The sequence below is a fragment of the Camelus ferus genome, chromosome 6, assembly GCF_009834535.1.
Source record: "Camelus ferus isolate YT-003-E chromosome 6, BCGSAC_Cfer_1.0, whole genome shotgun sequence".
In the NCBI taxonomy this organism is placed as follows: domain Eukaryota; kingdom Metazoa; phylum Chordata; class Mammalia; order Artiodactyla; family Camelidae; genus Camelus; species Camelus ferus.
In genome coordinates, this window is record NC_045701.1 from 21,842,226 (window position 1) to 21,866,555 (window position 24,330).

Here is a 24,330-nt window from a genome sequence, read left to right on the forward strand (position 1 = left end):
AATCATAAAACATTTCACAAACATTGGGATACAGAGATTAATCACAGAAAAGGCTTGCTCTTTACTTTTTTGGATGATGATAACAACAACAACAACAACTGATATTTACACAGTGCATTAAGTATCTTCCATGTATTATTGACTCATTTGCTCCTCGCAAAAGCTCTGCGACATAGGAACTCTTACCCCATTCTATAGGAGAAAAGACTGAGGCACAAAGAGATTATGTCCAGAGTCCTATAGCAGGTATGTTAGCTAGTCTCAAAAGACACTTTTTCGTCCTGCCACTGCCAACACCATGAACTGTGCCTCCCAGTACTTAAGCCCTGGTGCTGTCTCCTCCCCTTGAATCTGTGATGACATTCCAGCTCATTTTTTGATCAGTAGAATTCAGCAGAAGTGATGCTTTATGACTTTCCAAGTCCAAGTCATAAGAAACCCTAAAGGTTCTACCTGGATCTCTTGGCATGTTTTCTCTGGGAAAGCCAACTGCCAGCTAAAAAGTCTAACTACCCCAAGCCCACCGTATTGTGAGGGAAGCCCAAGCTCGTCAATGGAGCGGCCAGGAGGCTCCGGCTGGTCCAGCTACCCCAGCTGAGACATGAGTGAAGCCATTGTGGGCAGTCAGATCAGTTGAGCCTTCAGTGGTTCCAGCCTCAACTGCCATTTGACTCGCACCTCATGACAGACCCCAGTCAAGACCCACCCAGTTGAGCCAAGTCAACCCTCAGACCAGAGAAAATAATAAGTTGTTGTTTAAGCCACTAAGTTTTAAGGTAACTGATAACCAAAGCAGCTAGTAAGAGGCTGAGTGGGATTCAAACCAGACAGCCTGATTCCAGAGCAGATGCTGTTAACCCCAAGACACAAGGAGACAAACCAGGGAAACACCCCGACCCTGTCTGTCTGTCTCTCTCACACACTCACACGCACACACACTCTCTCTCACTGAGAAGACAGCACTGGGGAAGGATACCACATGGGGTAAGTTTCCATATAATTGACACTTTTCTCCTACAGACACCAAACCTCCTGGGTTTTTTCCTTTAGCGATTTTTGATAGCAATCTTTGGGAAAGGTAGTACACACCAGCCTGCATTCTCATTCAAAGGATAGTAGAAAGGGGAAGAGGTTTCCTTACATTGAAAGCCTGCCCTACGCCACGCTCTGCTAGTCCTCCTGGTCCCTTGCTTAAGCACTTACCACGTGTCAGGTACCAGGCACTCTGGTGTTAACAGCACCCGGATAGAGCCTGTTGCTGCCTTCTTGGAGCACTGGGGTGAGATGGGGCGGGGGGCGGGTAGACGGATGAGCTAAAATACAAAACAAATGAGGTTGAAACGAAGACTTGAAGGAAACAAGCGGAGTGCCCCAGCAGGGGTGGCCCTACTTTAGGTGGGTAGTGAGGGGAGGTCTCTGTGAGGAGGTGACTTTAGGCTCAGACCCACAGAATGAAGGGACAGCCTGGCAGGGAGTTGAGGGAAGGGCATTGCAGGCAAAGACCTGAGGGAAGGTAAGAGCTGGCAGGTTCAGGGAAGGCTGGAGGCTGGGAAGTGGTAGGCAGTGGGGTCCGGAGGGCCTGCTGGTAGGAGCTGTTGGCTTTAGGGAAGCACACCAGGTTTATTGTGAGAAGAACAGGGATTATCTTTGTTAACCATCTCCTTACCCAGAATGATCTCTGTGAACATCCAGGTGTTCCCATCCTGGGCAGTCACAGATCCAGCCCTGGCTCTGCCACTGTTTCCGTGCATTCATCTGCTTGGTTGGTTTTCTCTTCCCTTGATGCCAGGTTGTCGCTGTCATTTTTTCTTCTGTCCTACCTGTTCTCAGGTCCCCTCTCCCCTCCACTCCCTTCTGCCCTGTGAATGAGGCACTGAAGCCTAGAGCCACAAGTCTTAGGCTCCAGGGAGCTGTTAATATGCTGTTCCCTGGCCTCGAGCACAATTTGGGGGATGTGGAGTGGGACCCAGAAGCTGCCTGTCCAGGGGTTCTGGTGCAGGGTGTCCCCACTTTGAGGAATCTGGGGTAGCACCAAGCCTGTCCCCTCCTATGTGCTCTCCCACCCCCACACCAAATGAAAGAAAAGATGATCACAAACTTGGAAAACCTACCAAAATGGACTTGAGCTGTGTCCCATGTTCCGTTTCACCAGTGTGAATGCTGCCCTCTCAGAGAACAGGTTGGAGGATGTAAGTGGTGGGGGTGGTCTTTGGGTGGGGCGAGGGGCAGCCCAGTACTGGGCTGGGCTCTGTGACTACCCAGCATCCTCCCAGGCGGGGGCTTTGACGGGGAGCAGGGAAACTTCACCCCACCATCGTCACCAGGTAACCGGGTGACCCGACTGCCTTAGCCTTACAAGCATCTGCCAGGAACTCCTTGCCTGGTGCTGCCGTCCCCCATCTGTGCCTTCACCGCATCTAGGTGCACTCCCAAACCATTTGAGACTTCTCTGAAAGTTAAGTTTTTAGGAGCCTCTTTAAAAAATAGAAATTTTTTTTTGAAGACTTCTCATTTACATTCTCAGGCGTTTAATAACTTCACTGCTATAGTGGGGACATCCTTGTTATACAACCGCCATCCCTGCTGTTATGTGTGGCAAGAGCCCTCTCCCCGCAACCCCTGTGCACTCACGGGGGACCCCCAGACTGGAGGGTGAGAGTGAGAGATTGTACATGCAGGGTTCTCGGCAGGCGAGGAGCAGTATTGTGCTGAGAAACGCTGGCCTGGGACTTTTTCCATTTTCCTGGCTCATGCACTGACCAGCTGGGTGCCCTGGGCAAGTTATTCCTCCTCTGGGAGCCTTAGTTTGCTTCTTTATAAAATGAGAAGAAAAGTACTTTCTCTCAAAGAGTTAGATCTGGATAACTATGTACATACCAAGTGCTCCATTGGCATTAGCTCTGAAGCACAATGAGAGGACCCAGAGCTGGTGGGGATCAGGTTCAGGCACGGGTGCCGGCAGCTAGGTGTCTCCAGCCGGTGGACGTAGACACATGCTGAAAATAGTGCTGCTTCCAGGACACCTTTATTTTCCAGTGCTGTGGGCCCTGAAGGAGGCTGACCTGAGCTCAAATCCCAGTGCCCCCACTTCACTGTCAGACCCTCTGAGCTTCAGTTTATACTTTTATAAAGTGTGGGAATCTCCCACACACCCCCTCCACCAGCTTGTTTGAAGGTAAAATAACGTAACATGTATAAGCCATCTGGCACTGAATTGTGTTGCAGAATTGGTGACGGTGGTCTTGTTTGTTTCACGGAACGAAGGTGGTGCCAGATAAGACTGACCAGGATCGCAGGGTCAGCCCGGCCAAGTGCTCCAGAGTCCCCCAGAGAGTGGATGGTGCTCGAGCCCTGGGACTCAGACAGGGACCTTGCTCTTCCAGGACTCCAAAACAGGAGGGGGACGGGGAAGGGAAGTCTTTGGACCTGACATAGAGCTGTGGGAAGAATACCCGGAGAACACAGCCACAGAATGGCTTTCAGGGAACTTGACACAGAGAACGACCCAGAGCGGGTGTTCTCTTGTGGCGAGGGCCTCGTCTCTTGTCAATCTTCCACTTCTTTTTCCATAATCCTCTTTCTGGTACCTAGGGGTATTTCTCACATGTTCCGTGATGCAGTTTCCTCTAGAAACCTCCCATTTGCCTGGATTCTTTCAGTCTCTTTCTCAAAACCACCTCTTGTTTGAATCCAAATCACAATGCAAAGCATAAGTCAGACCATTTATTCAGCATTTCGCCCTTCTGAAGTACTCTTGGGAAGTACTGCTGTTTTGTGTGGATGTGTGTACATTCTTGGGATGAAAAATGAGATAATGAGGAATATCTGTCCCACCCACATCCCCCAGTTCCTCTCCCAGAACAAACCCCATCAGCAGTCTCATGGGCTTCCTCTGAGTTGGAGGGTCCTCGGCTCCCTGCTCCACACCAAGACTTTTTCCACTTAGTAAGTCTTGGAGGGCATCTGTCGGGACTTCAGAGCTGTCTCCTTCCTATTTCATCATATGGATGTGCCCTGGAATTAATAGCTGGTGTCCTTCTGATGGATGACATTCAGGCTGTTTCTAATCTTTCACTGTTGGTGCCATGGAGAATATACAGTGCAGATTTTGCAGGTGCAATGCAAGTATATGCAGTTTGCATAGTAATATAAGATATACTCCTGCTAGTGGCATTGGTGAATCAAAAGGAACTGTGATCTTTTTACCGTGTTAGCTGATGCCAAAATGCCCTCTCTAGAAGATGTACCTGTTGACATTCCCACCGGCAATGCAGAAGTGCCTGTTTCCACACATCCTCCCCAGTTTGGGGCATTACTAATTTTTTTTTAATCTTCGCTTTATCTTTGCATTATCTGATCGGTGAATGGCATCTCATTATAATACTAATTTCATTTCTCATTATTTGTGTGGTTGAGCATCTTTTCAAATTTACAGATCTTTTCAAAGCTGTCCCTTGGTATTTTACCATTTTGAAATACTATTGGTAACTACATGGACTTTTATTTAATAAAATAAGTGAATTATTTTTTTTAAATAAAGAACCCAGTGTGGACTCATATGTTCCCTACTGACTTGATCTGTCTTTCTATCTGGGACATAAACACAGAGATAACCCTCTCTGAGTAATGGTTTGGCTTTCGGAGTCAGTTAACTGAAACTTCGTTGCTGGAGCTGGTCTTCATGACTGTTATCCAAATGCTTAGACACTCACTCAACTCTGAGAATATTTAAATGGAGGAACAGAGCAGGGCCGGAGGAGGGGGATCAAGGTCAGAGGACACTTGCACGCCATTTGTTGATCCAAAGTTGTCACCCTCTGGGTTTAACATTTCTCTTTAGAAAAGCATGGCTTGAAGAGACATTGTCTTTTTGCCCTTCTGAACCACAAAATGACAAGATGCATTGCCAGAGCTGAGGCCTTGTTTGTAAATATTTGGTCTCCACGCCTGAGTGGAATCTATATACCACTGGTATTTTGCCTCAAGAAAATTCCATACAAGTACAAACTGCCTCTGCCTGATTTAGAGCCATATTGTATGAAACCTTCTTGCTCGAGGTACACAAAGCCCACTTGAAAATGAGGAAGGGGCTATTTCTATGTGCGTGACACTTAATTCCTGGATTCTATTAACTGTAGTGTTAGACGGTTGAATGTAATGACCACTTCAGCATCCTGGAAAGTCTCAAATTCTGTCTTTTCCTCTGGTAATTTCTTTCAACAGAGAGGTGTTTAGAATTGGATGACAAGGAAATTAATCTTGCAGGGCAACTAAGTGCCCCTCTGGCAACATGCAGGGACCTTCACATCGGCCCACAGTGCCGTAGCACAGGAGTCCAGTGGAACAAGTATATAAAATGAAACGTGTTACCTGTTAGTCTTGTCACTTAGAGTTAATCACTGAGTATTCCTGTAACCATCCAAATGGTTTTATATTCTTATGCTGGTACTGGAACTAGATGATATCTTCTCTACAGGCATTAAATAGATTTTCCTGGGAATTTGATTTTTTTATTTCAGAAAAGCTTAATATTCAGAACCCCCAAATATAACCTTAAGATTTGAAGGAATCCATGCTGATCACCTGACCCCTCTGATAAAAGTGGAAACTGAGACCAGGCAAAGACAGGTGTCTGAGCCAGGCTCCAGGACATGTAGGTTTTTCATGGTAGACTTTCACCAACTTCTCTCTCCAGCAAAGAGCCTGAAATGCTATGTACTGTTGCTGTCTTTTTCTAAGGCTCAGACCTGCTTCTTAACCTAATTTTTAATCTGAAATGGAAAATTAAATATGAAGCCCACTTTTCCCTTTGACTTGGTCACGTGACCTGAAGCAACTGGTTCACTGGGCTGAATACTCGAGGAGAGCCTTTCTCTGGTCCTTGTCTGTGCATGGTGTCGTGGGCCTCTGGGTCACGTGGCCCCGTCTGCCCCAGCCTTATCTTTACAACATCCCCTGGAGGAAGGAGAGACAGGTTATGAGGCTAGCTTGTTTATTTTAGGAGGAAACAGGCACAGAAAAATTAATTCACAAGGTCTTGGACTAAATTCCACAGGAAGAAGGAGTGGGGAGAGGAGACAGAAGATAAACAACAGCTAGCCCATCCCAGGACCGGTTCGGTCCTTGGTTTAATTCAAATTGTCGCCTGCCCACTGGCCACACCTCCAGCCAGGCACAGTGAGGCAGGGAACTCTGTAACCACAGGGATTTTCTTGTAGCCAATTATGTTCTTCATGAGGCAGCACTACCATCTGAAAACTTTGAGGCAAACACACCTGGAACTTCTGCAAAAAGAGGTGACTTCTGTGCAGATGTGGAGACCAAGGTGTTTGTCCTCTCTGGCAGTCTTGTTGGATCCAAGGAGAGGTGTAGTATCAGCCCCTCCCCACTCTCAGCCTACCCACCCCACCCATGCATGTGGTCCGCTGGGAGGGGGAGGAGGACAGGTTCAGAGGTGGCAGGAGCAGTGTCCGTGCCCCTTTCACTCCAGCTCACTGCTGGCTTTGCCAGCACAGCTGAAGGGGACCCTCTTCCCCCAGAGCATCATGTAGTTGCAAAGACGACACTTCACCCTCAGAGGTTTCTTGAGGTGGTGGTAGACCAGAAAGCGCTAGAAATTCAGACCCTAGCTGTAAACATGACAGGGGGGAAGCAGCCTCCTTAGTAATGCTGCTAGCCCAGTCACACATGGTTCCATCATCTTTCACGTGCTTATTTTTTTCTTACTACAAAAATAAAGAAGAAAATAACACTCACCTCTAATCCCACCATCCCAGCGTACGTATGGGGCAGTACAGTGGGTGAAATTGCAGGCTCTGGGATCAGTGTCCCTGGGCTTGAATCCTGGCTCCCCAGGGAAATAGCCCTGTGACCTTGGGTAAGTTATTTAACCTCTCTGAGTCTGTAGCCTCACCTATAAAAGGGGGCCAATAACAGTACCTGCTTCATGGGGTTATTATGAGGATTCCAGGAGGCTGTATTGATGGAAAGCTCTCTGGGCAGTGCAGGGATGTTGAGAGGGCTCAGTAAATATTTGTTACAATTCTTTATTTTTAGCTGTCATTCTGCTTCCAACCCCACTACATTTTCAGGAACAGCCTTTTCCAGTTACAAAGTAAACTCAACCTGGAAACAATACAAGGACTCCTTGCCCATGTTTAATTGAAGCAGCTGTTATTGTTAACTGAAGTGACTATTTTTGAAAATATGTATTTAACACCTGAGTGAACCCAGGTATTTGATGTTTATTTTGAGATGATTTGTGCTTCCTGTAATTAGCAACAGCCATTTTTTCAAAGAAACTCACGACACTATTTAAGCAACTAAACCCTCTAACTTGCTAAAAATCAAGAAAAAAAAATATACCTCTTGTTCAAGTCAATTTGCTTCATTAAGCCACCTTTTCTTTTCTTTTCTTTCATTGTGGTAAGGACACTTAACATGCACATATGATCTACCCTTTTAAATAACTGAGTGTACAATACAGTACTGTTCACTGTAGGCACAGTGTTGTACGTGGATTTCTAGAACTTATTCACCTTGTGTTACTGGGGCTCTATGCCCATTGATTAGCAGCTCCCCATTTCCCCCTCTCCTCGGCCCCTGGCCACCACCTTTCCATGCTGTGATTGAGTTTAACTATTTTAGATTGCTCATGTAAGCGGACTCATGTAGTATTCGCCCTTCTGCAACTGGCTTATTTCACTTAGCCTAATGTCCTCAAGGTTCACCCGGGTTGTCACATGGTACAGAATTTCCTTCTTTAAGCCTGAGTAATATTCCAGTGTGTGCATAAACCATGTTTTCCTTATTCATTCATCTGCCAATGGACATCTAGGTTGTTCCCACATCTGGGCTACTGTGGATCATGTTGCAGTGAACGCAGGAGTGCTGGTTTTCTCTTCTAGATCCTGATCTAAATTCTTTTGGATAAATACCCAGGAGTGGTGTTTCTGGATCATACGATAGTTTTATTTTTAGTTTTTTGAAGAGTAAACCAAATTTATTGACCACCTCCTATGTTCAGTGGTAGATCCTAGATGTACAGTGGTGAATGGAATAAAGGGTGGAGTTTGCCCTCAGAATTTCTGTCCTATTATCACCAAATAAATGTATCCTTATAGAGTATAAGTGCACAAAAGAAGAATCACTGGTGCTGGAAGAATATATCACAAGGGAACCTGATTAGATAGTGTAAAGCATTCTACAATGGGCTTTTGGGTTCCAAACGTGATAACAACTTGTCCCTGCTCTCAGGCTGCTTAGAGTCTCGTCTAGGAGACTGGCCGTGGCGGAGAACAGACTGTCTCAGGAGGCAGGGAGGTTTAGCTCCACTGGGCTGGGGAAGACTTCCTGGGGGGCACTGAACCAAAGGGGTGGGTAGTTGGAGAGGGAAAAGAGGGAAGGCATTCCAGGCAAAAGGTGCAGAGGCAGGAAGCCGCAGGGGGCTTTGGGGAAACTGCAAAGAGCACAGTGTGGTTCCTGGGGTGTGGAGGGTAGTTTAGTAAAACTCAGAAAAGGCTGAAGAGGTATGCTGGAGCTAGTCATGAAGACTCTGTAAACCTTTACTCTAGAAGTAATTAGGGACTCAGTTTGGGCAATTATCTGAGTTCTAAGAAGGGGTGGGGTTCATTTCAGGGCTAGATCACAGAGGATGGAGCCTGGGGACAGGATGGGCAGTTAAGGGGCACTGGCAGCCTCTCAGTGCCTGTCTGGACAGTCTGTGCTGGACAATCAACCAGGTGCTGGAGGGACACAAAGATGGACCTGATACCTGGGGGAACTGGGGAGAGAGGCCCATGTTACACAAACAAACCCACACAGTAAGTGGTGGGGTAGGGGTGTGAATGCCTTGGTGTGGAACCATGCTACTAGCTCTGGGAGGGGCAGGCCGGTGCCCCACCAAAGAGGAGAGGTCCGAGAAGAGGCCAGGTGGCCTTGCCCACCCCAAGAACAGCACTTGGGGCGTGAGCAGGGAGAACATGGCCTCAGTCTCAGTCTCCTCCCTTATCTTGCATCCTTTTGTTGACACACATCTTGTTTAAAGCTCATGTAATTGGAAACTTGGCTCTGGGAAGAAACTAAAGCATTTTTATTTTTTCTATTCTTCTATTAAAAATAGTCTGCCCAATTTGCTCCCTCAGGGCCCCCACCCTGTGTTTACCTGAGCCGAGGGCCACTGTTCTAACCTCGGATGCCATTTCCTGGTGGGTCTTTTCAGCAGGGATGGAGGCCACGGTCCCCATAGGGCTGTGACGGAAGCCCTGATTGGGTGGAAGGGGCCCCTTCCTTCCTGCCACCCCTCTTTGTTCCCAGAACATGAAGCCAAATGCCAAGCTGGGATCTTCCGCCGGACAAATTCCCTTTCCCAGCTCCCAAAGCTATATAGCTTTTGGGTCCTTTTGCAAAGATGGAAACTATATTTCTAAACAATAGGACTGATTACACCTCTGGTTTTTTCCAGACTATTAGAAGTTCCATTGGGAGGTCATATAGAATGGAAATGTGATTGAATGAATAAATTTTTTAAAATATATTAAGCACCCTAGGAACAGTTCTATTACTGTGATTCCTGTGCCCTCCATGTGCACTCGTGCACACACATACATACACTGCACCCGTGTGCACACACCCAGGTCTGAGTGTGCCCCAGGTCATGTTGCATTTTGCCCAGCCAGAACTGATTCTCATAAACTCTACATTCTTGACCCTGATCCATCACTGTGGAAGGCTCTTTAATCACCTTGGCCACATGGCGAGACACTGTGGAATTACACAGCTCTCGAAGTTCCAGTGGACAAGCCAAGTTTTACATTAACCTCTGTGTAGGGCTCCTGCTTTAGCTAAATCCAACTCCAGCTACAGCCAGTTTGGTGACATAGTTCCCTTGACAAACAGATTTCAACTTCCTGGTCCATTCAGCCATGTGTGAAGATGTATATCTTCAAACAAGTTTAGCAGCCATGGATTTTTTTCTTTCTTTCCTTCTCCCTTTCTTTCTTCTTTCCATCTTTCTGTTTATCCTTTCTTCCTTCTTTTCTTTTCTTTCTTTCAATTTTTGGCTTTTTAAGTCCGTTTTATTGACATCTATAGTACACGATAATGTGCTCATTTGAATTGTTCAACTTAGTGCTTTTTGATAAATTTGCAGATTTGCTCATGTACTTGTGTTTCTTATGAAACCACCACCCACATCAAGAAATAGAAACTTTCTGTCACCCTGAGGAGTTCCTTCTCTGTTTGTGCCACTTTGCAGTCAGTCCCAGCCCCACCCTCGGCCACGGGCAGCCCCCGATCTACTCTCTGTCACCGAAGCTTTGCCTGTTCTGGGATTTACTGTAAATGGAATCATACAGTATGTGCTCTGTAGTGTCTGGCTTCTCACTCTGTGTTTCTGAGCTGTACCCGTGTGGGTACACGTGCCGCTAGCTCACTGCTTTTATCGCTGATAGCTTTCCACTGTACAGGTGCCGCGCAGTCTATCTGTTCACCTGCTGAAGGACATCTGGATTATTTCTAGTTTGGGGTTATTGTAAGTACAGCTGGCAGCCTTAGTTTTATAGACGTATGTCCCTCAGCGACAGTTTCAAGCACATCCTAGATGCTCGATAGCTATTCATTAATCCATTAAAACATTTTTTTTGTATTTGAAATATCTTGTTAAATTCCAAGATGTCTAGTGTACTTTCCACTTCCACAGGGACATGTTCCAAAAGATTGTTTAAAGCCAGTTCTGGAAATTTTGAGCACATTTCCCCACAGAAAACACGGAATCCTTCAGGAAGCCTTGCTGAGGCCTCTCCTGGCGAGCACGCTTCCGGTGCTGGAGAAAGCAGGGTAGGAAAGGCCCCGAGGGAGCCCGGGAGAGCTGGGCGGCTCCCCAGAGGGCGCAGTTCTGTCTCTAAGGCTGAGTCAGAGCCATGGTGTTTGTACTCAGAAGTGGCCAGTGCATGTCCTGACCAAACAGTCAACTCAAAATGTAATAGATGTGTAGACCAAACAAAACAGCAGCCGAGGGCACTTCAGTCCGAGGGCCACTGGTTTTCAACCTTGTTTTAAGTGGCAGCTTCCCCTTAGCATAGTGTGACTGACTCTGGTGGTGACAGGGACCCGAGCACCCTCTGTCTGTAACAGAACCTCTGGGACAGTTAATTGTATTCCACCTGCTGAGTGCGAATGTCTGCCTGGAGCTGTCCTGGCCCTTGGGGGTGTGCACAGGGCTTTCCTCAGCCAGGGAGGATCCAGTGATTGGAATCATCACTTTATTTTAGGAGCAAACCAGAGTCTTTAAAACCAACTGATAGAACTCCCTTTGTTTCACAACCAAGGAAGGAAAGGCCACTGGGCCTTTGTGAGCCCACTAGCTCTATTCATAAAATATGAGGGCTCTCTGCTCAGCCAGTACATTCTGTTAGCTATTTCCTAAGCACTGATTCTCTCTCTTGGCTCAAACATCATCGCATTGTTACCTTTACCCTAATTAGGTCAGTTTTCTCCATGGTTATCCTTTGCCTCAACCAAGCATCCTTCAACGAACATTTATTGTGTCCCCACCGTGCACTGGGACTGGATATAAGGATTTTTTAAATAACCAGTAGATAACATTTTGGGAGAGCTTTCTAGGTGCCAAGGTGATTCTAAATGCTTCATGTATATTAACTCCACATCCCCCTGAAGTATGTGGACACTATTATTTGCCCCATTTGGCAGATGAGGAAATGAGGTGTAGAGAGATGAAGTAACTTGCCAAAGGTCACAGAACTAGTAAGTGATGGAGCCAGGAGTAGATCCAGGCAGCCTGAGTCCAGAGCCCACACTGATAGCCACTGTCCTGTGCAACCATGAGGGAGATGTGGTCCCTATGGTTGAAGAACTTTTGATCTAATGAGAGAGCTCTGTACATTCATCTGATTATAATACTCTGTGTCAAGGGGTATAATAGGAGAACAGGCAAAGGGCTCTGGAGCTCAGAATAGGGAGCACCTGAATCTACCTATGGTGGGGGATGAGGGGCAGAAATAATAATGAAAGTTTGTATTTGTTGAAAGATTACTAAGTCTCAACACTGTGGTTGAGACTATTAAAAGCATTTTCTCGTGTAGTCATTCAGCAACCCGATTTTACAGATGAGAAAATTGAACCTTATAGAAGTTAAGTAACATGCCACTTAATCAAGGTTCAGCCCCGTCTTTTAAAGGATGGAGGGACTGGGGCTAGATTTCTAGGTCCTAAGCCAGAGTGGAAGGACTTGCTAGGGTCTAGGCCCAGCATGAGCAAAGGTGGCAGGGCATTCATAAATTTTAAGATGCATCTTTAAATAAGCAATTTTAAATTCTGTTTCCTCAATTCTGTGATACATCATCTAACCATCTTATGGTTGGAAAAAAAAAACTACTTAATATATTTTGTTTTGGTTTGTTTTTAGGCACATCTCTGCCATCGTATATCTTGGTCTTCAGGGATGTTCAAAATTTACCAGGCATAGTAATCTTCTGGGGAGCTTAGAAAATGCAAGTCACCAAGCCCAGCCCCAAGGATTGAGTCTATGGTTCTTGGGAGGGGCTGGGAGTCTAAATTTTAACAAGCGCCATATTGATTCAGCTACACAGCCATACTTTGAGAATAAGTGGTCTCTAGGTCCTTCTGAATCATTTCCTTCAGGAGGCAGACTAAATAACATATTAAATCCAATCCTTTCTTCAAAATCAGCTGGAATTTTTTGGTAGTTAGATATTTGGTGCCTATCTTACTTCGTGAAGATGTAAGAATTGAGCAGACCAATACAGCCTCAGAAAGGAAGGAAGTTCTGCCACATGCTACAACATGGGTGGACCTTAAAGACATTATGCTAAGTGAAATAAACTAGTCACAAAAAGACAAGTACTGTATGATTCCATTTATATGAAGTACTTATAGAGAAGTCAAATTTGTAAAGGCAAAAAGTAGCATTGGTGGTTGCCTGGGACTGGGGGAGGAGGAGAGGGGAGTTACTGTTTAATGGGTACAGAGGTTCAGTTTGGGAAATGGAAAGAATTCTGGAGGTGGATGGTGGTGATGGTTGCACATCAGTGTGAATGCACTTCATGCCACTAAACTGTATGCTTGAAAATGGTAAAATAGTAATAACTGTGTTGGGGGTGGGGATTGAGCAGACCAGCTTCTCCCAGCTTTGATGATTCTTTGCTTTCTTTCTTTTTTTTTTTTTTTCTTTTATTTATTTTTTAAAATTTTTTCTGTATTTATTTATTTATTTATTATTGATTTATAATCCTTTTTACAATGTTGTGTCAAATTCCAGTGTAGAGCACAGTTTTTCATTTATACATGAACATATATATATTCGTTGTCACATTTTTTTCTCTGTGAGCTACCATAAGATCTTATATATATTTCCCTGTGCTATATAGTATAATCTTGTTTATCTATTCTACAATTTTGAAATCCCAGTCTATCTCTTCCCACCCCCCGCCCCCTTGGCAACCACAAGTTTATATTCTATGTCTGTGAGTCTATCTCTGTTTTGTATTTATGCTTAGTTTGTGTTTTGGTTTTTTGTTGTTGTTGTTGTTGTTTTAGATTCCACATATGAGCGATCTCATATGATATTTTTCTTTCTCTTTCTGGCTTACTTCACTTAGAATGACATTCTCCAGGAGCATCCATGTTGCTGCAAATGGCGTTATGTTGTCGGTTTTTATGGCTGAGTAGTATTCCATTATATAAATATACCACATCTTCTTTATCCAGTCATCTGTTGATGGACATTTAGGCTGTTTCCATGTCTTACCTATTGTTAATAATGCTGCTATGAACATTGGGGTGCAGGTGTCATCCTGAAGTAGGGTCCCTTCTGGATATATGCCTGGAAGCAGGATTCCTGGGTCATATGGTAAGTCTATTCCTAGTCTTTTGAGGAATCTCCATACTGTTTTCCACAGTGGCTGCACCAAACTGCATTTCTTTACTTTCTTTTGAGACACTTGGTGATTTTTTTTTTTTTTTGGCCTTTGATTGTGTTGCCTAATGTGTAACAAGCAATCTTTTCACACTTGCTCAGTGGTGAACAAAACAGTTCACTACCTGCTTATACTTCTTAAACCTAATGAAGCTTTCGTTGTTACTTCAAAGCAAGAAAATAGGGACTTGCAGCCCTTCCTCCAGAGATGAGTACTGGCTTCACTTATAATAAACTTACATCTCGCAGCTCTATTCCCAGTAACTTTTTATTTCCCTGAAGCATTGGCATAAAGTCTTTTATAAAATAACAATTAAGAACCCAAATTTAAGTTAAAGTTTAAACGCATGTGTGTCTATCAAAGGTAACCACTGAGGCCAGGTGGCCCTTGGAGGAAGAGAGGCGTGCATGCATGGCTGGATTTTGCACGGCGCACGTGCACAGTGGTGGTGATAACAATTGGGGTGGCAAGTTTATTTTGGTACTAATTGTAAGAGGCATCCAGAGATCAGAAATATTTAGATGTGGGGAAAAATTATTTACCAATCATGGTCCTTGGTAGCAAACCAAAAAAGGTGATTCTGGCTAACTTAAGCAGAAGAGGAATTTTTCAGAAAATCAGGTTCACAGAATTGATGAGAAGGTTGGAGAGCTGGGCTCAGAAACTAGGTTAGGAAGCCACCACCACTGACTAAACTCAGCCACCTCTGCCATAAATAAATTCTCATTTCCCTGGGTCTTTGCATCATTCCCTCAAGATTCAGCAGCCTCTGGTGGAAGGAGATGTCTGATTCTAGATCACCTGTCTGTACCCCAACCTGCTAACAAGTGGGGCAGGAGACTGTCTGCCCCACCGTCAGTGTCTGTGGCCCCCAAGGGACCTTCCCCACTCCCTGCCCAACAAGAAGAGTGTTCAGAAAAATGCAATTCGTGTCCTCTCCAGTGTGCACTCCAGACACAGCATTTTCTTTAATCTGTTTCTGAACCTTCAGTTACCCAGTTTTGGTCATGAAAGAGACCGAGTGAGAGTGTCAGAGTGTCAACCATCCCATTGGAAAAGCAAGCCCACACGCAGGGCTTGTTCCCGGCCCCAGTGAGCAGCACTGTCTTTCATCTGCTGAGGATCTACCAGGTGGATCAAGCTGTCTGGCGCACAGGTTACTGTGTCAAATGACAGAACCTACTGTTATCTCAGGAGGAGGGTCTGGTCTCGCAGGGGCAGAACTCGGAGTGAAATCTTGACTCTGTATCTTCACATACTACTGTGTCGCCAGTCCAGTAGGTCCTTGATTTCCCTCTGTTCTAACCTGGCTGCTGATCAAAATAAACTCTGGCCCACATTCCGGGAACTACCTTTGTCCTCCTCACCCCCGGGGAGTCAGGGAGTGCCGCAGGGAGACAGCCGGAAAAGAGAAGTGAAAAGCGTGGACAGGCAGCCTTCACACGTGCTCGGTGACATCAAACCCCACATCCGGCCGTGGTTTCCTCTGTGGAGGAGGTTGAGGAAAGGACTTGGGGAGGGGTCCTCAGGGGGCTTCAGCGTTTCTGAACATTTTCTTTATTTAAATGTGTCTGAAGGGGAGGGTGTAGCTCAGTGGTGCAGTGCATGCCTAGCATACAGGAGATCCTAGGTTCAATCCCCAGTGCATCCTCTAAAAAATAAATAAGTAAAACCTAATTACCTCCTCTCGCCAAAAAAATAAATCCTTATTAAAAAAATGTGTTTGAATCCAGTTTGCTTGACCAAGTACTCCCCTTATACCTGTTCTTCAGTCCATGGACCCCCTTTATTTTTGCCCCAAAGCTCACTCTCCTCTAGACTCTTTCTCATCTACCTTAGATCCCTCACTCCCTCCGTCCCAGAGTCAACCAGCATCCCAAAACCAGTGTACCATGTTTGTGTCCGTGCTGTAGCGTGTCTCCACAGGCTCCTGAGTGGTGCTTTGTTTTTTAACATTGTACTTGAATGTGATCATACTGTAAGTGTCCTTTTGAAACTGATTCTTTATTCACCAATTTGTGGGAGATTTGCCTGTGTTGACAAGTGAAAATCTAGTTTATGCTCACTGCTGTATGGTATTTTTTTACATAAATAAACTAGGCTTCAATTTTTTTTTTTAAGTATCTGAAGCAAACAAAGACAAGTGTCAAAATTTCTTAAGGTGTGAAATTGGTATATCAGCATTCATCACATTCGTCTCTAGATTTTTATATGTGTTTGGAAGTTTTCAAAATCTTAAAAAGAGACAAGAGCACTAAAGAAGGGGTCAGGAAAGGTGCCATCTGGGCTCTGATTGGGCTGCATTGAGGCTCTGACCCCACAGCTAATCAGACTGAGAGTGAAAAATAAACCTTGTGGGTCTGGCCCTTCTTGTTTGCTTCTCGTGGGACTCGCCTCCCTGGGGAAATGCCTGAAAGTCTTGACCAAAGGCTGAGGGGAGTGTTGAGTTAGCTGCATGATTTGAAGCGTATTGGCACGTGGCCAAAGCAAACTAAACAGAATTGTCATGGGCCTAGCCATTTTTAGAAAGAAATTGGCAAGAGACCATTTCACAGAATGGCTGTGAGACACAATTTTTTAAATATTTACAAGATACTTAAGATATAAATGGTCCAAACAATATAGGTCACAGTTTGGATCAGGCCAACCTTTGACCTCCTTAACACTCTTTTTTAAATTTTTTAATTTGGGGGGGGTGGGAGGGTAATTAGGTTTATTTATTTATTTATTTGTGTGTTTATCTTTTGATGGAGGTACTGGGGTCCTGGCGATTGAACCCAGGACCTCATGCATGGTAAGCACGTGCTCTACCACTGAGCTATACCTGCCCCTCTTCCTTAACATTCTTAAAAAAATAAAAAGGTGATTTCTCTTTGGTGGTCCTTCCTGGGCACCCCATGGGACTCCAAGCAAGTTTTCTTCCTTCTCCATCTCTGGTTCTTTCGTCAAAATGAGTCTTTGGCAGGAGTTAAGAGCTTTGGACCCATGGCCTGCATTTTTACAGAGCTATTGATCTTTTTTGCCATTGATCTAAAGGACTGTCCAAGGTAAAACAAGAGACTCATAGGGACTAAATGAAATTACAGATGTGGAAGTAAGCAATGCCCGATCAAAATGAGCAAGAGCCCCTTTCTATTCTCTGTTTCTTCCCAAGGAAGGGCTCCCAGGATCCCCAGCATTAACTCAGTGCATCCAGCCCACGGGGCCCATTTGAAATGATTTGCAGGTCATGAGGCCCTCCAGCTTGGAGACAGGGCTCTCTCCTTGGCAGCTGCTGGAGACCCTTGCGATTCCAAGCCCTCCTGGAAAGCGTGTTCCCCGCAGCAGTTGGCTGCACTGATGTGCCCTTCCCTCCCTGTAGGGTATGACTTCTGCCAGGTCCTGCAGTGGTTCGCTGAGCGGGTAGACAGGATCATTCTGCTCTTCGATGCACACAAACTGGATATCTCGGACGAGTTCTCGGAGGCCATCAAGGCCTTCCGGGGCCAGGATGACAAGATCCGCGTGGTGCTGAACAAGGCCGACCAAGTGGACACGCAGCAGCTCATGCGCGTCTATGGGGCCCTCATGTGGTCCCTGGGCAAGGTCATCAACACGCCCGAGGTGCTACGTGTCTACATCGGCTCCTTCTGGGCACAGCCTCTGCAAAACACTGACAACCGCCGGCTCTTTGAGGCTGAGGCCCAGGACCTGTTCAGAGACATCCAGAGCCTTCCCCAGAAGGCAGCAGTGCGCAAACTCAATGACCTCATCAAGCGAGCAAGGCTGGCCAAGGTAAGCCAGGAGATGCCCCCGCTGGGGACCCTTCCCACGCTCTGCTCTCTAAGGGAAAGTCGAGGGGAGGCTCCGTTCCAGGAGCCTCAGGGAACAGGATGTGGAATGGGTTAAGAAGAGAGCCTCATGATCAGCATCCCTCTTTAGATTCTGGCTCCTTGCTCTGTGATCTTGGGCAAATGATCAAACCTGTTTCCAAATCTGTTTTCTGCTCTATAAAATGGAGCTAATAAGAGCACATCACAGGGTGCCGGGGAGGATTCATGTGACCTGGCTTGCAAAGTGCTTGGTGTAGCGCCAGGCACACAGGAATCCAATCCAGGTGCTCACCGCCTGAAGCTGCTGTTATGTTAGGACAGAGGGAAGTAACTGGCTGAACCGGAGAGAGGTGGCGTTGGCAGGACCAGTGGGGTGGCCTAAAGCATAGAGCCCTGTGTCACCACCTGGATGAAGAGTGGCCCTGGGAGGAAGGTTGGCTCAGCCCAGCCCACCAAGTATGCTGGTTTTGGGGGTCACACCCCGTCCCCATTCTGGGCTGTGGCTCCCTTTCCCCCACCTTGTCGCTGAGCCTTTCAGCAGCCTCAGGAGTCTCTGCCCCACAGGAGTGGATGGTCATCTGACCGAACTCAAGTAGTAGAGTCAATTCTGTCGTGTCTCTAAAAAGAGAAGAGCATGTGACTCCTCTAAGAAACAGTATAGAAAAAGTGATTTTTAAAAATCTATGCGTACATTTCATAAAATCATATTCCTCTAGTGTTAGAAGTGCCCCCAGATTTATCTAGTCCCGGCGAGCATCAGAAGCACCCAAGGACTCTAAGCAATGCAAACTCCCAGGCCCTGCCCCAGAGCCTCTGGTTCAGAGGTGTGTGTGTGTGTGTGTGTGTGTGTGAGTTTGGGGACCAAATGTCTGTCCTGACTCCCTAACTTTACAAGCACAAGGTAGGATAAATGACTCCTCCAAGGTCACCTAATCCATTAGTGGCAAAGTTAGGATGAAAAGGCAGCCCTCCTGGCTCTCAGTCTAGCCTTCTACTTCGGACTTCCCCCTTCGGTTCAAACCAGTCCCCGGGCCTGCCTCTCCAGATCCACAGATACCCTGGTCAGCAAGTGAGGTCAGCTCACTTCTCCTTTATCTTCTGGTGGCAAAGAACCCATGTCCCCTCCCACTTCCTCTTGCTGCACCGTGAGTGCCTTCTGATCTGGCCTCAGGGCCCACAGGCCAGCCTTCTGGAGTCCATCACTTTGCCTCCTTCAGTCAGCAGCTGCTCAGCACCCCTGGGCCAGGGATGGGCAGCCTAGTCTGGTGGAGAAGGGGGTGGCGAACCCCCCAGTTACAGAATGGTGAGCTGTGTGCTGATGGATGTGGACACTTGCTCTGAGGAGGGGCCCTGATAGGGGAGCAGGGGCGTGGGGAGGGCTCCGCTGAGTGTGATGGCTGGGCCGTGACCAGCCATCCAACACCTCCTTCCTCATCCCTCATCATCACTGCCTTCCTGCCAGTGCTCTGCCAGGGCAGCATCCCTTCTAGGTGGAAAGAGACACCTCCCTGTCTGCGTGGCCCCACTCGCAGTCCCTCGATCTGCTCCTTTCCTCTCCACTCACCTCCCCACCCTGTGCATACTCACGCACTCCTCCTGCGTGGCCCAGCTGGTCTGCGGTCACCTGTGCTCCTGTGAGTCACTGCTCTTTATCTTTCCTTCCTGGTACCAGCTGCTTTCCTCCCAGAACTACAGCCACTTTTGTTCCAGTTCTACAAGGCATGTAAATCCACTTATTGCAGCTGTCCTGAAGTGATTTCCCTCCCTGCTTGTCCTGGGCCTAATGCTTGGTGGCCGGAAGTCTGTTTTTGCCCATCTGGTGACCCCCTGGCACGTGGCCTTTCTCTTCTCCAGCTGCTACAGCTGGACTTAACCTTCAGGGTACATAATACCCAAAGTGCTTTTAGAACCAAGGCTGGGAAATGATGTCATAGCGTCTGCAGATTTCAAGATGTTGTGAATTATTTTTAAATGCCTGTGGACGTTTTTCATTTACCAGTCATTGCTGAGGGCCTAGTGACTCAAGATGCAGCTCTATTCGGTCACATAAAAAAGTAGAGGGCAGAGAGCTCACTGGGGGTGCCGAGCACATGGGACTTACTTTGCTGCTGTCCTGGAGCATTGGACGCTGTGAATGGGCTGGCATGGCCTGGGTTTCAAGAGGCACAGAATGCTGCTCTGTCCTGACACCAGGAATAATGAAAGCCCTTGTGTTGAGGGTGGGGGGCAGAGGGCAGTCAACTTGCTGATCTTACTTCTAGGAAAAAAGCTTCTTTTTTTTTCTTGCTAAGAATAGTATCTGGCTTGTTCCTTTTCATAAAGGAAAATGTTTGAAGTACGGATGTTTCCAGCCTGAGCTTCTCAGTGCCAGTGTGTTCCTGGGGCGGTACCATGCTGAGAAGGGGGACAGGAAATAGACTCAGGCGGATAAGAAGCAGAACTCAGCACAATGGCCTTGGCCACTGACCGATGCCATCCACTCTATACGCCATCTGCTGTTTTACGTTCCATTTGTGAACTTGTTGCTGAAATGGGCAAGGAGTCACCTGAGTTTTTCTTTTTGCAACATTTCTGTTTCATACAAACACTCTTTGGTTTTGGTATATTAATTTTATTTCTCTTGATCCAGTTTTACTTTTGCAAGCCAATCCTTATGATGGTCTGCAGGGTTCCAGAAGCTCTACAATTTTCATTTCTTGTGTAATTTTGTCTGATCCTGCCAATAAGTGCACAAAGTTGAGCATTCTCTTCGTTTCTCACATGGAGAGCTGAAGTTCAGAAAGGTGAAGTAACTTGCCCAAGGCTTCACAGCCTGAAGTTACAAAATATAGATTCACACTCCAGTGGGCCTGACTCCCTGGTCCAGAAAGCATTCACCTGAAATCCAGAGTGGACAGCATCTGTTGCTCCTTACTATGTCCTTGCTTTCTGCATTAATCTGTCATTTTGTTTATTCTATAAAATCCTCCATCCACAGAAACCCTACAAAGTTTAGAGGTTTATCAAGCTCATTTTGAAAGCATGCAAAGGATAAGTTTTCAGGTGTCACCTGTGAGGTGTCGGATCTGAGTTGGGGTGTGGAGTATGTCTATTGATAGAAGACCACAATTAGGTCGAATTCGTGGCCCATACAGAGAGAAAGCCAGACATGCAGCATTAGCGTCCTGCCAGCTTCTGCCGTAATCAAGACAAGCTCTCGTAAAGATGACATTTTAATAATATGAAAAATGACACTCTTATCAACAATCTCTTGAAAGTTAATGATTTCCCTGCTTTTTCTATTTATATGTATATGTATATATATTTCACAACTCTATTTCAAGGAACAGGAAACCTTTAGAGTGGGTTTTTTGGTTAGCCTCAAAGATTATGTCTTATGATATCAGTAGACAGATACCTTCTTTGAAGACTATTCACAATCTAAGATGCCAGTCAAGTTTCATTTCATGATTTTTTAGAGTAATCTTTTTTGGGAAAGCTAAACAAAAAGGGGTTTAGAAAATATAAATCTAGTCTTATTTGGCTATAATTAAAATAGCCAAGTGAAAGAAGTAAGGCTCAAACTCCAAGTCACAGTAGTTCATGGGATCAATGCCCAAAGGTAAAAAGCAAGACAAATTGACTACAGGACCCCACCCTTTGCAAACACGCTGCCCAAGAATAGAAAAGCTTCCCACTCACTTGGAGGGCTTTGTTCAATAAAAGATTAATCAACATCTGAGGAAGGAACAACTAAAAATGAGAAAGAAAAGGACAGGTCGGTGATTTAGGGGTTTACTATAGTTCTGGGGAACTTAGTTTCATCTTCAAAGCGTGTTCTCCTCTTAGTCACGTGCCGCGGGCAGGGCCCAGCTTTCCGGTCTGTCTGCCCTGCCCATCCCTTCTGTGGAGGAGTCAGACGTTTTGAAATTCACCAAGTGGACCCAAGCTAAGTGATGTAAGAATCATCCCACAGTGGCCGATGACCATCCTTTTAACACTTAGTCCACCAGGGGCACTTTTAAAAGTGGCTCCGTTTGTAGCCCCAAGCTACTGTGGGTGTGTCACTGCCAGAGTCCACAAAGGGGAGCCTGTTTCTTTGAAGGCTGGCCTCAGAGGGCTGGGTGGGCTCCCGCACATCCCCCTTCAGTGCTCTTCAGAATCACGTGCTGTTGGTGCCGCCTTCAATTTCAAAAGAATAACAAACCCCCAAGTGGAAGCCAATCAACTGCCTCTAGCAGGTTCACACTCTCACTACCCTGTGGGTTCATCTTCTGGGTCTTTAGTTTGTGAATTAAATTTTTATACCATCATAAACCCACTTTTAAAATGTGCTGATCCCCAGAGGTTAAATGCTCTAAGCAGGTTTCCAACTGGGTCTACAAAGATGCAGGTTTCCCAAGCAGGGCATGTAAAGTCTGGGCAACCCTGAGGTTACCCAGTGCTGAACTGTGTTTCCCAGCCTGACACCCTCCACCCAGCTCATCCACATTCCATGAGCATCTCCACTCCTACTGCCCATGATCCCTAGAAGCTTCCAGCACTCGCTGCCAGGGAATGCCCTCCAAGCCCAGGGTGGATGTATCCAGTGTCACTCTGCACACATGCTTCTCAGTCACTTGTCCCTGGACACAATTAATGAGATTGTGGCTGAGTGTAGGTGTGAACTATAAATTCACGTTCATTTAAAAGGGAAACATCTCTTTCTGCTGATTGAATTATTAGCCCAGAGAAAAATTGACATTTTGATCCATTTGATTTGCCCCCAGTCATCACCATCTGATGAGCTGGGACTTTTCCAGTTTTATACAAGGGAAAGAGTGAATTGGACACGGTAAGAATGTTCAAAGTTTCCCAGGGTCCAATGTCATTCACTTGTGGATGAAAAGCTTAGAACCCAAATTCATCATGTAGCTATTTAAATATAGAGAGTTTATTCATTATTCAGTGAGGACTAAATAGCCAGGGGACTGCTCTGTTTTGAATACCTGTCCAGCAGCAGGGCTCTGACCATTGGTCACTGACAACATTTTTACTCCTCTTTCTTGTCGACAAAATGCATTCAAGTACATGCTTTCTCTCAGTTCTCAAAACAACCCTATAAGGTAAGGTTTGCAATCTCCAGTTTGCGGATGAGCGAGGTTGGGAGGAGATGGCTGGCCCAGAGTTGCTCAGCCAGCGAGTGGGCAGCAGTGGCAGGTCCCGACCCCGCCTTCCAACTAGGAAGGCCCTGCCCACCTCCTCTTTCTACCTGTCCTCTCCCTCCCATTCCTCTTCCTCTCTCATTATAAAGAACAGACATTCAGGCTGTTCCTACCTCCTTCCACGGGACCATTGCCGGGTCTGGTCCTGGGTCCTGTGTTTATTTGGAGACATACCTTTGACCCATAGGGCAGAAGTGAGCTTTTGAGGTCACTTCTGAGGTTTGGGGATTTCAGGCCCTGTTTACCAAGAGTCCTTAAAAGATCACAGGTGCCAACTTGCTAGAAGAGTGTAGTCTTTACCCACATTCTGTGTGGTGTTCACAGGGTTACATGCCATAATGTATCCATTTTTTGTGTATGGGGAGGGGCAGGGAGAGGCAACAACCTTCCCAAAGCGACCCTGTGGGTTAGGAGTGATCAGAAGCCAAACCTCAAAGTTGTTCATTTTGAATTTCAGACTTCAGCAGCTTCAGTAAGATTTTTAATTTGTATCCACAACAAGCAGTTTAATTCTATAAGGTAGGGAATGAGGCAGTTGAATGCTGGTGCCAGCTCGGCATCACCTAACTAGTTGCATGACCTTGGGTAAGTCATACGAATTTCCTGGAACCAGGAGTTCAATCAGATATAGGGGGCCCTTCCAGATTTAATACTCTATGATTCTGAGGATTATAATTTATCTCGTAGCTCAATAAACTTCTTAAAAGCAGGGCCCATGCATAGAATCTGACCCTGAGTTATCATCTTAGGATGCCCAGGGAAGGACAGGAAGGGGTGGCCATGCAGTGACAGCACAGCAGGAGACTCCACAAAACAGGCTGGTAGAGCTTCCTGGAAGTGGTGGTGGAGGCTGAGAGCAGCTTGCAGCATGAGCCGGTTGGTTGGGTCACCTGAGGGTCATGACTCAGGTAGCTTGCCAGGCAAGAAGGAGGAGGAGGAGGGAGCTGAGGCCTGGCACAGAAACCGCCCCAGTTATGTCAGGGCACCGGAGGCCTGGCATCCAAGGGTGGCCTATTAGCCAGCAGCCTGGGTCATCAGCAGTGAACCCCTGAGGGCGGGATAAGGGAGCAGGTGCCAGGTGGTGGGAGGAGAACTGTGGCAGGTGCACGTGACCTACAGGCCTCTGGATACCAGGCAGTGTTCAAGAACAGGGTGCCAGTCCCAGGGGAGCCAGGGGCTGGGTAGGGAGTCAGCCTTCCTGGAGCAGGGGCCTGGCAGCTCCGAGAGCCACACTAATAGGTGGTGAGGGGGCTCAGGGAGGGCTGCAGGGAACTGGCAGCTGCCCCAGGCCTGAGCTCTGGGAAGGGGTCTTGGAAAGAAGCCCTTATGGTTGGGAGACTGAGCAGGTGGTGGGACTTCCTGCTTCGAGTGGGGCTGGCT

General features: G+C 46.6%; 1 protein-coding gene across 1 annotated transcript in view; it reads left to right on the forward strand.

Annotated features, from left to right (window-relative positions):
- The window catches only part of EHD4 (EH domain containing 4), a 75,494-nt gene that overhangs the window by 41,660 nt on the left and 9,504 nt on the right, over positions 1 to 24,330 (forward strand). Inside the window, exon 4 of the mRNA XM_006178853.3 lies at positions 17,317 to 17,729. Within this exon, the coding sequence (XP_006178915.2) occupies positions 17,317 to 17,729 (413 nt within the window). The remainder of the gene's footprint in view (positions 1 to 17,316; positions 17,730 to 24,330) is intronic.